General features: G+C 37.7%; 1 protein-coding gene across 1 annotated transcript in view; it reads left to right on the forward strand.

The window, feature by feature from the left end:
* LOC100591549 (cyclin-Y-like protein 2) overlaps positions 1–16,329 on the forward strand; it is a 42,376-nt gene that overhangs the window by 4,786 nt on the left and 21,261 nt on the right. The window contains 2 exon segments of the mRNA XM_030798587.1: positions 7,312–7,412; positions 11,515–11,568. Of these exon segments, the coding sequence (XP_030654447.1) occupies positions 7,312–7,412; positions 11,515–11,568 (155 nt within the window).

Here is a 16,329-nt window from a genome sequence, read left to right on the forward strand (position 1 = left end):
TTGATATAAAAATACGTCTCTCGTGATTCCTTTAAATTATAATGGGGACACAGTTGTGATAGCATGGACCTCTTTTTGTATTTTCCTAAGTATCAAATTTATCCAGAGAAGTCTTCAGCTTAGTGTGTCCACCTTTTAAGAATTTCTGACATTTAAGTTAAATTTCAATAGTCTGGTTGTGGTATAAAGATCTGCCTTAAATATTTAATCATATTCTTAATCAAATAACAAAAATAGAATAGCTAAGAATTAACAAATAACAAAATAACAAATACAGAATAACAAATAACAAAAATAGAATAACTATCAGCACTGTCTATTGACTTTGTCGTAGCAGGTGAAAGCATTCCTTCCTCACTACACCATGACCTTATTTTTCTCCCTCTGTTTCTTCCAATTGTAGCACACTTTTTAATTAAATCAGTAATATTTACATGATTATGACTATGCAAATTCTATTCACTGCTAAGTCATATGATGTTTTCACTGTGCCTCTGCATTATATGTCCTTCATTCTTTCTCTGAAACAGTTCCGAAATCTGAGCATTTCGGCACTTTTTCTGGATCATCTTTTTCCCTAGCTTATGTTACTTTACCCAGCCAAATGCATTAAGTAGCCCCTGGCTGGTCTGTTTGCTTTCACATCCATTTTTTTTTTAGCCTGAAGCTAATTTTCTGAGTATATTCATTTGCCTGTTTTCTAACAGCTGTTTTTCCCCCAAGTGTTGCAGCATTTATCACATGCTTTTCAAAGATACTCTCCATCTGCTAAAACACAAATGTTCCTTTTTTTTTTTTTTTTTTTGTTGGGGGTTGGGGGTAACTTTCTTTGGCATTTAGTCATCCGAGTTCAATATAGAGTGGCTTTCCCTAGATATGCTTGAGGTTTGCTTTTCTGTGCTAGCGCCTTAAAGTCTTTTGGGATCTCACATAACTGCCATCTTGTGTGGGATCACCTGAGTCCTAGATTCTGTTTCCTTCTGTCCTGTTATGCTCACTAGTTGTACTTGAGCACATTTTCCCGGGCAGAGATGTTTAGGGATCTGGCCAGTCTTAAAATCCCTCCATTTTGATAGAGAGTAAACTTCTAGGTTGAATCTAAACTTTATGGTTCTGAAGATATTTCACAATTGTGCTCTCATTACAGTGTTGTTCTTGACTCTATTGCCGTTGTGAGATACATTATTTATAACCAGGTTTTACGTCTCTGTGGAAGCTTTTTAGAAGATTCTCTCTCACTGAGATTCTGAAATTTCATAATAGCTTGGTGGGAATCTTTTCATTTTATTGAGGCTACTAAGTCTGAAGACTATCTCTTCTTGAGAATTTTTTTATTTTCTCTGCTCCTTTTTTTCTGATAGCCTTGTTATTCAGGCACTCAGCTGCTTAGACCAGTATACCTGCATTGGCTTTTAATTTTTCCCCTTCGATTTTTCAGTTTCTGTGACTTTTTACTCTAATATTTCTATTGAATTTTATATCTTTTTCAGAGTGTTTTTAGATTTTTTTTGTAGTTTTTTTATTTTTTATTTTTTTATTATTATACTTTAGGTTTTAGGGTACATGTGCATAATGTGCAGGTTTGTTACATATGTATCCATGTGCCGTGTTGGTTTGCTGCACCCATTAACTCGTCATTTAGCATTAGGTATATCTCCTAATGCTGTCCCTCCCCCCTCCCCCGACCCCACAACAGTCCCCGGAGTGTGATGTTGCCCTTCCTGTGTCCGGGAGTTCTCATTGTTCAATTCCCACCTATGAGTGAGAACATGCGGTGTTTGGTTTTATGTCCTTGTGATAGTTTACTGAGAATGATGTTTTCCAGTTTCATCCAAGTTTTGCTCCTGATTTTGACTGGTCCATGAATCCCTTTATTCTGTTGTTTTGATGTCTCTTGTTGAAGGCTTCCCTCCAATGTGTGATGGTCCCTGGCTTTATTTGGAAGCAGGACTTCTGTTAACTGGTGGCACTCAGTGTGAGGTTTTGGAAGCCAAACTAGCTTTTCATTTTTGGGACTTCAGTGTATTATCTGGGGATCTTTATTTGAGCCAGTTCAGTTTGTTCTGAGAAAGAATCTCCCAATTTTCTGCCTGAGAAGTAAAAGAATGGCTACTTGCTTTCCAAAAGCAGAGTTGGGGAAGCAGGTTGGAGTTCTATTTTTGGTGTACAGTTTTCTTTATATCTCAGGTTTAAGCCGTGGTATTTCTGAACCTAGAAATTCTCAGATTTGGTATATCCAGAGAACACACATCTAAGTTTCTTATCGGATGGGTGGACAGGTGGACTTGGGGCTCTAACCACAGATTTTCTGACCTCGCTGGCTTTTGTTTTACATTTTACCCTATTTTCCAAAGTTCCATTTGCCTGTAAGTTCACAGCCTGCCTTTAGTTCTGCAAGACAAACTGGCTTGCTTCTCTTCCAGTCACTTTCTATAGGGACCTAAGTTGTGCTTCTGTGTTATTTACCACTCCTTTATGTACTTTTTATGTCCCAGCATTTATTAAAAATCATCTCTGTCAACCTTCTCTCTTGATCCTGTGTGTAACCTGTATTTTATGTATGACTAACGAGACTTCCAGAGGCAGAGGAAATAAATTTGTGGTCAATCTATTATATTTAATCCAAATTTAGGACCTATATTTACATGTGAATCAAAGTTTAGTTTCAATATAACTAATGGTATTAACCCAGACAACTTTTTAGTGATGTATCTGTAATAAGCATATTATACTTTTCTCCTAAGGCCTTGTTTAATATTTTTATTCAAACTTTCACTGCCATATTATCCCATTACCTCACAACATAGACGGAGCTGTTTTCATGAATGCCCAAAGTGTTAGAAATATTTAAGTTAATTAAAATTTGTTTATTTTTAGCCTGGTCAACATAGCAAGAGCTCATCTCTACAAAAACATTAAATAACAAATTAGCCAGGCTTGGTAGTATGTGCCTTTAGTTTTGCCTACTCATGAGGCTGAGGCAGAGGATCGCTTGAGCTCAGGAGTTTGAGGCTGCAGTTAACTGTAACTGCACCACTGCACTCCAGCCTAGGCAACAAGGGGAGACCCTGTCTCAGAAAAAGAAAAAAGTTATTATTTAAAAACATATCTAAAATTTGTCCTGCCAAAAAGGAGAGAGGAAAATGTAAACTTGAGTTTTCATGTTATTTTATATTTGCTGGGAAGAATGCTGTAGTTTATTTATTTATATATTTTTATTTCCATAGGTTTTGGGGGAAACAGGTGGTATTTGGTTATATGAGTAAATTCTTTAGTGGTGATTTGTGAGATTTTGGTGTACCTGTCACTTGAGCAGTATCCAGTGAACCCAATTTGTAGTTTTTTATCCCTCACCCCCATCCCACCCTTTTCCTTGTGTCCCCAAAGGCCATTGTATCATTCTATGCGTTTGCATCCTCATAGCTTAGCTCCCACATATGAATGAAAACATATGATCTTTAGTTTTCCATTCCTGAGATACTTCACTTAGAATAATAGTCTCCAATTCCATCTAGTTTGCTGGGGATGCCATTAATTTATTCCTTATTATGGCTGAATGGTATTTCTTAATCCACTTGTTGATTGATGGGCATTTGGGCTGATTCCATATTTTTATAATTGCAAATTGTGCTGCTGCAAACATACATGTACAAGTATCTTTTTTGTATAATGATTTCTTTTCCTCCGGGTAGATACCCAGTAGTGGGATTGCTGGATTGAATGATAGGTCTACTTTTAGTTTTGTTGTTGTTTTTTTTTTTTTTTTGAGACGGAGTCTTGCTCTTTCGCCCAGGCCAGAGTGCAGTGGCACGATCTCGGCTCACTGCAAGCTCCGCCTCCCGGGTTCATGCCATTCTTCTGCCTCAGCCTCCCAAGTAGCTGGGACTACAGGTGCCCACCACAGCGCCCAGCTAATTTTTTGTATTTTTAGTAGAGACGGGGTTTCACCGTGTTAGCCAGGATGGTCTCGATCTCCTGACCTCGTGATCCGCCCGCCTCGGCCTCCCAAAGTGCTGGGATTACAAGCGTGAGCCACGGCGCCCGGCCCCTTTTAGTTTTTTAAGGAATCTCCACACTGCTTTCCATAGTGGTTGTACTAGTTTCAATTTTTACCAGCATTGTAGAGAAGTGTTTTCACCACATCCACACCAACATCTATTATTTTTTGATTTTTTGATTATGGCCATTCTTGCAGGAGTAAGGTGGTATGGCATTGTGGTTTTGATTTTCATTTTCCTGATCATTAGTGATGTTGAGCATTTTTTTCATATGTTTGTTGCCCAGTGGCATATCTTCTTTTGAGAATTGTGTATTTATCTCCTTAGCCCACTTTTTGATGGGATTGTTTGTTTTTTCTCTTGCCCATTTGTTTGAGTTCCTTGTAGATTCTGTATATTAGTCCTTTGTCAGATGTATAGATTTTGAAGATTTTCTCCCATTCTGTGGGTTGTCTGTTTACTCTGCTGATTGTTCCTTTTCCTGTGCAGAAGCTCTTTAGTTAAGTCTCACCTGTTTATCTTTGTTTTCATTGCATTTGCTTTTGGGTTCTTGGTTATGAAGTCTTTGCCTAAGCCAATGTCTAGAAGGTTTTTCTGATATTATCTTCTATAGTTTTTATGGTTTCAGGCCATAGATTTATGTCCTTGATCCATCTTGAGTTGATTTTTGTATAAGGTGAGAGTTGAGGATCCAGTTTCATTCTCCTGCACATGGCTTTGCCTATTATCCTGGCACCATTTGCTGAATAGGGTTTACCTTCTTCACTTTATGTTTTAGTTGGCTTTGTTGAAGATAAGTTGGCTGTAGGTATTTGAGTTTATTTCTGGGTTTTCTATTCTGTTCCATTGGTGTATGTGACTATTTTTACACCAGTACCATGCTGTTTTGGTGACAATGGTCTTATTTTATAGTTCGAAGTCAGATAATGTGATGGCTCCAGTTTTGTTTCTTTGCTTAGTTTCATTTTGGCTATATGGGGTCTTGTTTGGTACCATATTTTAGGATTGTTTTTTCTAGTTCTGTGAAAAATGATGATGGTATTTTGATAGGAATTGCATTGAATTTGTAGACTGCTTTTGGCAGTATGGTCATTTTCACAATATTGATTCTACCCATTCATGAGCATGGGATATCTTTCCATTTGTTTGTGTCATCCATAATTTCATTCAGCAATGTTTTGTAGTTCCCAATGGCATATCAAAAAGATAATCCGCCATGATCAAGTGGGTTTCATACAAGGGATACAGGGGTTGTTTAACATATGCAAGTCAATAAATGTGATACATCACAGAAACAAAATTCAAAGCAAAAATCACATGATCATCTCAATAGACGCAGAAAAAGCATTTGACAAAATCCAGCATGCTTTTATTATTAAAACCCTCAGCAAAATTAGCATACAGGGGACATACCTCAATGTAGTAAAAGCCATCCATTTCAAACCCACAGCCAACATAATATTGAATGGCAAAAGTTGAAAGCATTCCCCCTGAGAACTGGAACAAGGCAAGGATGCCCACTCTCACCACTCCTATTCAATATAGTACTGGAAGACCTAGCCAGAGCAATCACACAAGAGAAAGAAATAAAGGGCATCCAGATCAGTAAATAGGAAGTTAAACTGTCACTGTTTGCTGATGATATGATCGTATACCTAGAAAACCCCAAAGACTCCTCCAAAAAACTCCTAGAACTGATAAATGACTTCAGAAAAGTTTCAGGATGTAAAATTAATGTACACAAATCAGTAGCTCTCTTATACCCCAACAGCGACCAAGCTGAGAATCAAACCAAGAACTCAACCCCTTTACAACAGCTGCAAAATAAATAAATAAATAAATAAACCAGCTTAGGAATATAACTAAGCAAGGAGGTGAAGGACCTCTACAAGGAAAACAGCTTTAGTGTTTTTAATGGGTTAAAATGAGAGGCAGCAGGTACAGTGGAAAAAGTCAGTGGTTGGGCGTTGGCGTCCAAAGGGTACTGGACCTTTGATGGTAAGGCTTTGGTTTTGACTTACTAAAATATGAGGTATGATTATTTTCTAGCTTTTGTCATTAAACCTTAAAACCACTAAGTAAACCCTTCCATTTCTTGTTAAAGATTGTGAAATTTCATACTCTGTGATTTATGCTGACTGAAGTTAGATTTGTTTCTATTTTGTGACTACCTTAAATAATACCTATAAACAGTAAACCATTAGTAGTGTTCTTGCTGTGATTAAATGTAGTAAGACTTACCTTCCAAATTATAACTGAATTAATTTGTCAAACACTTGAACTTTTTGATTTATTCAAAATTTTATGCTGAGCAGATGGAGGTAGGAACAGTTAGGGCTCTCCCTTACTCTTATGGAGAGGCGTACTTTCTCATGAGGAGAATACTCTGCTAGAATTAGTATCTTGTAATCAGTTAGTGTACAAAAAAGCATGTTTTGGTGAGGCTACTGGCAAAGAGATCCAAGAGGGTAGATGGAGTCAAGCTTGTTGAAACAAGGAAGGAGAAAAGCATTATTCCAGACAGAGAACAGGGGTAGAGCAGGAAAATGCCTAGGTGCAGGTCAAATGATATATAGAATAAAATTAATCAAGTTTTTGAAATGAATGGAAAGTATTCTCTGAGAGTCTTATTTGAGTCATGTCATGGCAGTCTTATTTAAACATGAAGTGAAAGTTAAATTTTTTAAGTCGTCATTTGTTTTCAGGGTGTGAGAGAATATTTAAGTGATACTCTTTTTATCCTCCACATAAGAAAACAGGACTAGAGAAACCTATGTCTTCCCCACTTGTTGGTGGCCTAGCAGCCCTGGTACACGAGCCTCTGAATCTGAAACACTTGTTTTGTCACAATATCGCCTGAAATAATACATTTAGGATTAGTAACTTAGTAAACACATTAGTCTTAGTCTTGTATTCATTGCAGTAAAATGGTCTAATACCAATATTACTCAATAAATTACATTTTACTGTAGTAAATAATTAACAGAAATAGAAATTCTCAGCAGTTTTATGTCACTATAAAAAAAGAAATCTTATTTTAAACTTTTCTCATTATTTATAAAGGGAATTCATAAAATCCTTGTTAGATTTGATGATAGGTACATATTAAGGGTAGCATTTTATAATCCGTATCTCAAACATCCTCTGTGGAAGTTAAGAGCCTCCGATGGGTTTTCTATAGAGTGCACATGATACCACACTCAGGCAGTTCATGGAGTGTAAGAAATATCCTAGTGCTTTGAAAAATTTGACATTTTAACCAATGAAAAAATATACTTTGATAAGTTTATCTTATACTTCCCTTCCCCTTCAGGTATCTACTGAGCATTTTACTCAACAATACAGTTCATGTTCAACAATATTCCTTGATGACAGCACAGCCAGCCAGCCTCATCTTACAATTACACTAAAATCGTGAGTACGACTATAATGCCAAGGGATAGACTCCTTTATTCAAAAATTATTTCAGCCATTTGGTTGTCCTCTTCAGCAATCATTTTAAGAAATTGGAGTCAACTATATATTAGATTCTAAATATTAAGTATCAATTTCTCTTTTAATCTTAGACATCAATGGTGGAAGGAAAAATCAGCAAATAAGCAATCCCTGAAAAAGTGTAGCTATTTATTTGATGCCTTTATGCCTTAAGACAATGTTGAACACAATGAGAAGGATAGGTTCCCTTTATTGAATGATTTTTGTGAAATATTAGTTTTTCAGTGCATTGCAGGACTAAATTAATGTGTACTACTTTGGACATTAGTCTTGGAAGAAGGAACAGCTTTTTCTCTTCTGGCACCACAGTGTATCTGCATTTGATTTTCTCCCATTGTGCATGAGAACCTCATGGGCCACAAAGATGCACTTTGAGAGCACCCTGAGATGAAGTTTATTTTAAAAGGAACAACAACCAACACCACCACAAGCTCCATTGGGTTTGTCCAGTGTACATCATTATCACCTCCTTGGATTATGGGTATTGATTTTTAGAACACAGTTTAGAAAGTGCTAATTTAGAATCTTAATGTCTTCTGACAAAGGCCTAGTATCCAGAGTCTGCAAGGAACTTTAACCAATTTACAAGAAAAAAACAAACCCATCAAAAAGTGGGTGAAGGATATGAACAGACACTTCTCAAAAGAAGGCATTTATGTGGCCAACAAACTTATGAAAAAAAGCTCATTATCACTGGTCATTAGAGAAATGCAAATCAAAACCACGATGACATACCATCTCATGCCAGTTAGAATGGCGAGCATTAAAAAGTCAGGAAACAACAGATGCTGGAGAGGATGTGGAGAAATAGAAATGCTTTTACACTGCTGGTGAGAGTGTAAATTAGTTCAACCATTGTGGAGACAGTGTGGTGATTCCTCAAGGATCTAGAACCAGAAATACCATTTGACCCAGCAATCCCATTACTGAGTATATAACCAAAGGATTATAAGGCATTCTACTATAAAGACGCATGTATGTTTTTTGTATGTATGTTTTTTGCTGCACTATTTACAATAGCAAAGACTTGGAACCAACCCAAATGCCCATCAATGATAGGCTGGATAAAGAAAATGTGCCACATATACACAATGGAATGCTATGCAGCCATAAGAAAGAATAAGTTCATGTCCTTTGTAGGGACATGGATGAAGCTGGAAACTGTCATTCGCAGCAGACTAACACAGGAACAGAAAACCAAACACCGCATGTTCTCGCTCATAAGTGGGTGTTGAAAAATGAGAGCACATGGACACAGGAAGAGGAATATCAAACACCAGGGCCTGTCGGGGAGTTGGAGGCAAGGGGAGGGATAACATTAGGAGAAATACCAGGTTGATGGGTGCAGCAAACCACCATGGCACATGTATACATATGTAACAAACCTTCACGTTCTGCACATGTATCCCAGAACTTAAAGTATAATTTAAAAAAACATGGCTGCCAGGCATGGTGGCTCACGCCTATAACCCCAGCACTTCGGGAGGCCAAGGCAGGCCAATCACCTGAGATCAGGAGTTTGAGACCAGCCTGGCTAACATGGCAAAACCCTGTTTCTACTAAGAATACAAAAATTAGCTGGGCATGATGGCAGGCACCTGTAATTCCAGCTATTTGGGAGGCTGAGGTAGGAGAATCGCTTGAACCCAGGAGGCAGAGGTTGCAGTGAGCCGAGATCGCACCATTGCACTCCAGCCTGGGCAACAAGAGTGAAACTCCGTTTCTAAAACCAATAACTACAACAACAAAGAGGCAAGTTTACGCTCATAATAATGTCACTTCCCTCTCTCCCTTATCACAGTAGTAGAGATGAAATTGTGTTTCAGTGAAAACTGGATTCAAACCCTGTCTCAAGTCCTGAGCTTTGGGATCTATTGAGTAATCACTAAATGTCTGTATTCAGCCAAACCTCTAAATCCTTGACCAAAAAAAAAAAAAAAAAAATCACTCTGGTTTGTATCCCTGGCTTCTTTTGAATTCAAAGTTTTGATGTGTTAGCACACAATTTAAAGGTAGTTTTAAACATTAATCTTGCTCAAACAAATTTCATGCTTTTTTCCTCATTATTCTAATTTTTAGAAGTCTACTTTTGAAAGTAAAGTAAGTTTTAATTTCCCATCAACAAGTTTGAGAGATTATCATTTGGTATATTCACTATTAGTGAAATAAAGGTTTATTGAGCAAATTAATAGGGCAAATTGGCTTCAAGAAAAGATTTTGAAAAATGTTTATTACAGGTTAGTAGTGCACTGTTGTCAGTGGGGTAGATGGAACTCACTACAATCACTTTTGCAAGGTTTTTTTTCAAAAATACATGTCTGCAAACATTTGTATCTTCCCACCTCAACCTTCCCTCTATCTCTAGGCACTGAGAAGCCCTTTAGGAAAATAGGAATGGATGTGAGGCATCTTCTTGTGAAGAAAAGCATCCCAGAAGATTCTGATTTTCATGCCAACTCAATCACTCCAAACTTTGCTGCACTTTGAAGTCACCAGGGAAATTTTTAACAACAACCCTGATGCCCAAAGTCCTACCCAATGCTAATTAATTAAATTAAAACGTCTCATGTTGAAAATGAAGCAGTTATTAAAGCTCCTCAGTTGATTTTAATGTGCAGCAAAGTTTGAGAGACACTGCTTAATTTTAGTTTAGGACAAGAAACTGCTCCTATTTGGTGGGACCTTGGGCAAGTCAGTTTTAAGGTTTGTTTCCCTGATCTGTAAAATGAATATTGGATTAAATGTCATGTAAAGTCACTGGTCCTCTCCAGCATGTACTTCAAATTCTGTGATTTTAAAATGATTTTAGAGATGAAAACTACTCGAAGCACTGTAGACATATCCATCTTAAACGCTAATGTTACAGGCTTTTTAAAAAGTGTAATACTGTATAGACCTATTATTAAAATTCAGATTTTCTTTCCCTCAGTTATTTTGAGTCTCATTCTAGATGCTGAGGGCAAATGGAAGTACATAACTTATGTAAGAGAACCTCTTGTTTTGTGATACACAGCATCTGTGAGTAACTTAGGAATACAGTTACACGTATCTGAAGAGGTGTATCTGTTGATAAATATTTCAGTTAAACTAATTGAAGGTAGCTGCCATTCATACTACACCGTGTTGTGGTATACTGCCTTGTCAGCACTGCATATTTTAGGATCACTGCACCTATCATTGATTTCCTGTGTGCCTTATGTTTACTAATATATTTTTTAATAATTATGCAAAAGTGATTTCAAATAATTTTGTTATAAAGCACTTTCATTATGTATTTTTAGGGAAATAATTAAAAATGGGTGGTAGGAGACAGTGAACTAAACTAAAATGCAGGGCCTAACATCTTAACAAGAAAACACTACTGTGTGGCTTAAACATATGCACACATAGATGTAAACTGCATGAAGCTGTGTGCGGTGACTCATGCCAGTAATCCCAGCACTTTTGGAGTTCCGAGGCAGGCAGATCACTTGAGGCCAGGAGTTTGAGACCAACCTGGCCATCATGGCAAGACCCTGTCCCTACTAAAAATAGAAAAATTAGCTGGGCATAATGGTGCAAACCTGTAGTTCCAGCTACTTGGGAGGCTGAGGCATGGGAATCCCTTGTACCTGGGAAGCGGAAGTTTTGGTGAGCCAAGATCACACCACTGCACTCCGGTCTGGGTGACAGAGTGAGACTCTGGGTCAAAAAATAGATAAATGCATAAAATAAATTGCATGGGATGAAAGATTTTGTGGGTAGAAGAGCATATAACAGGGAAATATGTTGTTATTTATATATTATAATCATCAACAGAAACATGTCTTCTAAAAGCATACTGCCTTGCATTTTGGTTCTCATATTTTTGCTGAAAGCCAAGAAACAAAAATAAGAAAGTGCCCTTATGATACTGTTCTGAACTATAAGATTTGAATTTCAGAGCTGGTAGGAGAGTTTTCTCTGCCCACCTCTTAAAAAATGTCTTCAAGCCTAACAAATGATAACATTTATTGTTATGAATATTTTTTTCCTTCCACAGTGTGACCTTGGCAATATATTATCATATCAAGCAAAGATGAGCTTTTTTAAACCTGTCTTGTTATTCTAGCTAATTACTTTGCATGACATTAAGCTCAGTGTTAGGTTACAGCTCTAGACATCATAAGCTGTATTGTGCCTACTAAAATATCGAAGCAAATTATTTGTGTTTTCTTTGGTCTTTGAGACTTTTTTAATTCTTTTTTTTATTGTTATTATACTTTAGGTTTTAGGGTACATGTGCACAACGTGCAGGTTTGTTACATATGTATCCATGTGCCGTGTTGTTTTGCTGCACCCATTAACTCGTCATTTAGCATTAGGTATATCTCCTAATGCTGTCCCTCACCCCTCCCCCCACCCCACAACAGTCCCCAGAGTGTGATGTTCCCCTTCCTGTGTCCATGAGTTCTCATTGTTCAATTCCCACCTATGAGTGAGAACATGCGGTGTTTGGTTTATTGTCCCTGCGATAGTTTACTGAGAATGATGTTTTCCAGTTTCATCCATGTCCCTACAAAGGACATGAACTCATCATTTTTTATGGCTGCATAGTATTCCATGGTGTATATGTGCCACATTTTCTTAATCCAGTCTATCGTTGTTGGACATTTGGGTTGGTTCCAACTCTTTGCTATTGTGAATAGTGCCGCAATAAACATACATGTGCATGTGTCTTTATAGCAGCATGATTTATAATCCTTTGGGTATATATCCAGTAATGAGATGGCTGGGTCAAATGGTATTTCTAGTTCTAGATCCCTGAGGAATCGCCACACTGACTTCCACAATGGTTGAACTAGTTTACAGTCCCACCAACAGTGTAAAAGTGTTCCTATTTCTCCACATCCTCTCCAGCACCTGTTGTTTCCTGACTTTTTAATGATCGCCATTCTAACTGGTGTGAGATGGTATCTCACTGTGGCTTTGATTTGCATTTCTCTGATGGCCAGTGATGATGAGCATTTTTTCATGTGTTTTTTGGCTGCATAAATGTCTTCTTTTGAGAAGTGTCTATTCATGTCCTTTGCCCACTTTTTGATGTGATTGTTTGTTTTTTTCTTGTAAATTTGTTTGAGTTCATTGCATATTATGGATATTAGCCCTTTGTCAGATGAGTAGGTTGCAAAAATTTTCTCCCATTCTGTAGGTTGCCTGTTCACTCGGATGGTAGTTTCTTTTGCTGTGCAGAAGCTCTTTAGTTTAATTAGATACCATTTGTCAATTTTGGCTTTTGTTGCCATTGCTTTTGGTGTTTTAGACATGAAGTCCTTGCCCACGCCTATGTCCTGAATGGTATTGCCTAGGTTTTCTTGTAGGATTTTAATGGTTTTAGGTCTGACATTTAAGTCTTTAATCCATCTTGAATTAATTTTTGTATAAGGTGTAAGGAAGGGATCCAGTTTCAGCTTTCTCCATATGGCTAGCCAGTTTTCCCAGCACCATTTATTAAATAGGGAATCCTTTCCCCATTTCTTGTTTTTGTCAGGTTTGTCAAAGATCAGATAGTTGTAGATATGCGGCATCATTTCTGAGGGCTCTGTTCTGTTCCATTGATCTATGTCTCTGTTGTGGTACCAGTACCATGCTGTTTTGGTTACTGTAGCCTTGTAGTATAGTTTGAAGTCAGGTAGCATGATGCCTCCAGCTTTGTTCTTTTGGCTTAGGATTGACTTGGCAATGCGGGCTCTTTTTTGGTTCCATATGAACTTTAAAGTAGTTTTTTCCAATTCTATGAAGAAAGTCATTGGTAGCTTGATGGGAATGGCATTGAATCTATAAATTACCTTGGGCAGTATGGCCATTTTCACGATATTGATTCTTCCTACCCAAGAGCATGGAATTTTCTTCCATTTGTTTGTATCCTCTTTTATTTCATTGAGCAGTGGTTTGTAGTTCTCCTTGAAGAGGTCCTTCACATCCCTTGTAAGTTGGATTCCTAGGTATTTTATTCTCTTTGAAGCAATTGTGAATGGGAGTTCACTCATGATTTGTCTCTCTGCTTGTCTGTGATTAGTGTACAAGAATGCTTGTGATTTTTGTACATTGATTTTGTATCCTGAGACTTTGCTGAAGTTGCTAATCAGCTTAAGGAGACTTTGGGATGAGACAATGGGATTTTCTAGATATACAATCATGTCATCTGCAAACAGGGACAATTTGACTTCTTCTTTTCCTAATTGAATACCCTTTATTTCCTTCTCCTGCCTGATTGCCCTGGCCAGAACTTCCTGCACTATGTTGCATAGGAGTGGTTAGAGAGGGCATCCCTGTCTTGTGCCAGTTTTCAAAGGGAATGCTTCCAGTTTTTGCCCATTCAGTATGATATTGGCTATGGGCTTGTCATAGATAGCTCTTATTATTTTGAGATACATCCCATCAATACCTAATTTATTGAGAGTTTTTAGCATGAAGGGTTGTTGAATTTTGTCAAAGGCCTTTTCTGCATCTATTGAGATAATCATGAGGTTTTTGTCTTTGGTTCTGTTTATATGCTGGATTACATTTATTGATTTGTGTATGTTGAACCAGCCTTGCATCCCAGGGATGAAGCCCATTTGATCATGGTGTATAAGCTTTTTGATGTGCTGCTGGATTCGGTTTGCCAGTATTTTATTGAGGATTTTTGCATCAATGTTCATCAAGGATATTGGTCTGAAATTCTCTTTTTTGGTTATGTCTCTGCCAGGCTTTGGTATCAGGACGATGCTGGCCTCATAAAACGTGTTAGGGAGGATTCCTTCTTTTTCTATCGATGGGAATAGTTTCAGAAGGAATGGTACCAGTTCCTCCCTGTACCTCTGGTAGAATTCGGCTGTGAATCCATCAGGTCCTGGACTCTTTTTGGTTGGTAAGCTATTGATTATTGCCACAATTTCAGAGCCTTTTATTGGTCTATTCAGTGATACAACTTCTTCCTGGTTTAGTCTTGGGAGGGTGTATTTGTCGAGGAATTTATCCATTTCTTCTAGATTTTCTAGTTTATTTGCATAGAGGTGTTTGTAGTATTCTCTGATGGTAGATTGTATTTCTGTGGGATAGGTGGTGATATTCCCTTTTTCATTTTTTATTGCATCTATTTGATTCTTCTCTCTTTTCCTTTTTATTAGTCTTGCTAGCAGTCTATCAATTTTGTTGATCTTTTCAAAAAACGAGCTCCTGGATTCATTAATTTTTTGAAGGGTTTTTTGTGTCTCTATTTCCTTCAGTTCTGCTCTGATTTTAGTTATTTCTAGCCTTCTGCTAGCTTTTGAATGTGTTTGCTCTTGCTTTTCTAGTTCTTTTAATTGTGATGTTAGGGTGTCAATTTTTGATCTTTCCTGCTTTCTCTTGTGGGAATTTAGTGCTATAAATTTCCCTCTACACACTGCTTTGAATGTGTCCCAGAGATTCTGGTATGTTGTGTCTTTGTTCTCATTGGTTTCAAAGAACATCTTTATTTCTGTCTTCATTTCATTATGTACCCAACAGTCATTCAGGAGCAGGTTGTTCAGTTTCCATGTAGTTGAGCAGTTTTGAGTGAGTTTCTTAATCCTGAGTTCTACTTTGATTGCACTGTGGTCTGAGAGACAGTTTGTTACAATTTCTGTTCTTTGACATTTGCTGAGGAGAGCTGTACTTCCAACTATGTGGTCAGTTTTGGAATAGGTGTGGTGTGGTGCTGAAAAAAATGTATATTCTGTTGATTTGGGGTGGAGAGTTCTGTAGATGTCTATTAGGTCCACTTTGTGCAGAGCTGAGTTCAATTCCTGGATATCCTTTTTAACTTTCTGTCTCGTTGATCTGTCTAATGTTGACAGTGGGGTGTTAAAATCTCCCATTATTGTTGTGTGGGAGTTTAAGTCCCTTTGTAGGTCACTCCGGACTTGCTTTATGAATCTGGGTGCTCCTGTGTTGGGTGCATATATATTTAGGATAGTTAGCTCTTCTTGTCGAATTGATCCCTTTACCATTATGTAATGGCCTTCTTTGTCTCTTTTGATCTTTGATGGTTTAAAGTCTCTTTTATCAGATACTAGTATTGCAACCCCTTCCTATTTTTGTTTTCCATTTGCTTGGTAGATCTTCCTCCATCCCTTTATTTTGAGTCTATGTGTGTCTCTGCACATGAGATGGGTTTCCTGAATACAGCACACTGATGGGTCTTGACTCCTTATCCAACTTGCCAGTCTGTGTCTTTTAATTGGAGCATTTAGCCCATTTACATTTAAAGTTAATATTGTTATGTGTGAATCTGATCCTGTCATTATGATCTTAGTTGGTTATTTTGCTCATTAGTTGATGTAGTTTCTTCCTACCCTCGATGGGCTTTACAATTTGACGTGTTTTTATATGGGCTGGTACCGGTTGTTCCTTTCCATGTTTAGTGCTTCCTTCAGGAGCTCTTGTAGGGCAGGACTGGTGGTGACAAAATCACTCAGCATTTGCTTGTCTGTAAAGTATTTTATTTCTCCTTCACTTGTGAAGCTTAGTTTGGCTGGATATGAAATTCTGGGTTGAAAATTCTTTTCTTTAAGAATGTTGAATATCGTCCCCCACTCTGTTCTGGCTTGTATTGTTTCTGCCGCGAGATCAGCTGTTAGTCTGATGGGCTTCCCTTTGTGGGTAACCCGACCTTTCTCTCTGGCCACCCTTAAAATTTTTTCCTTCATTTCAACTTTGGTGAATCTGACAATTATGTGTCTTGGAGTTGCTCTTCTCGAGGAGTATCTTTTTGGTGTTCTCTGTATTTCCTGAATCTGAATGTTGGCCTGCCTTGCTAGATTGGGGAAGTTCTCCTGGATAGTATCTTGCAGAGTGTTTTCCAACTTGGTTC

The sequence above is a fragment of the Nomascus leucogenys genome, chromosome 18, assembly GCF_006542625.1.
Source record: "Nomascus leucogenys isolate Asia chromosome 18, Asia_NLE_v1, whole genome shotgun sequence".
Lineage (NCBI taxonomy): Eukaryota > Metazoa > Chordata > Mammalia > Primates > Hylobatidae > Nomascus > Nomascus leucogenys.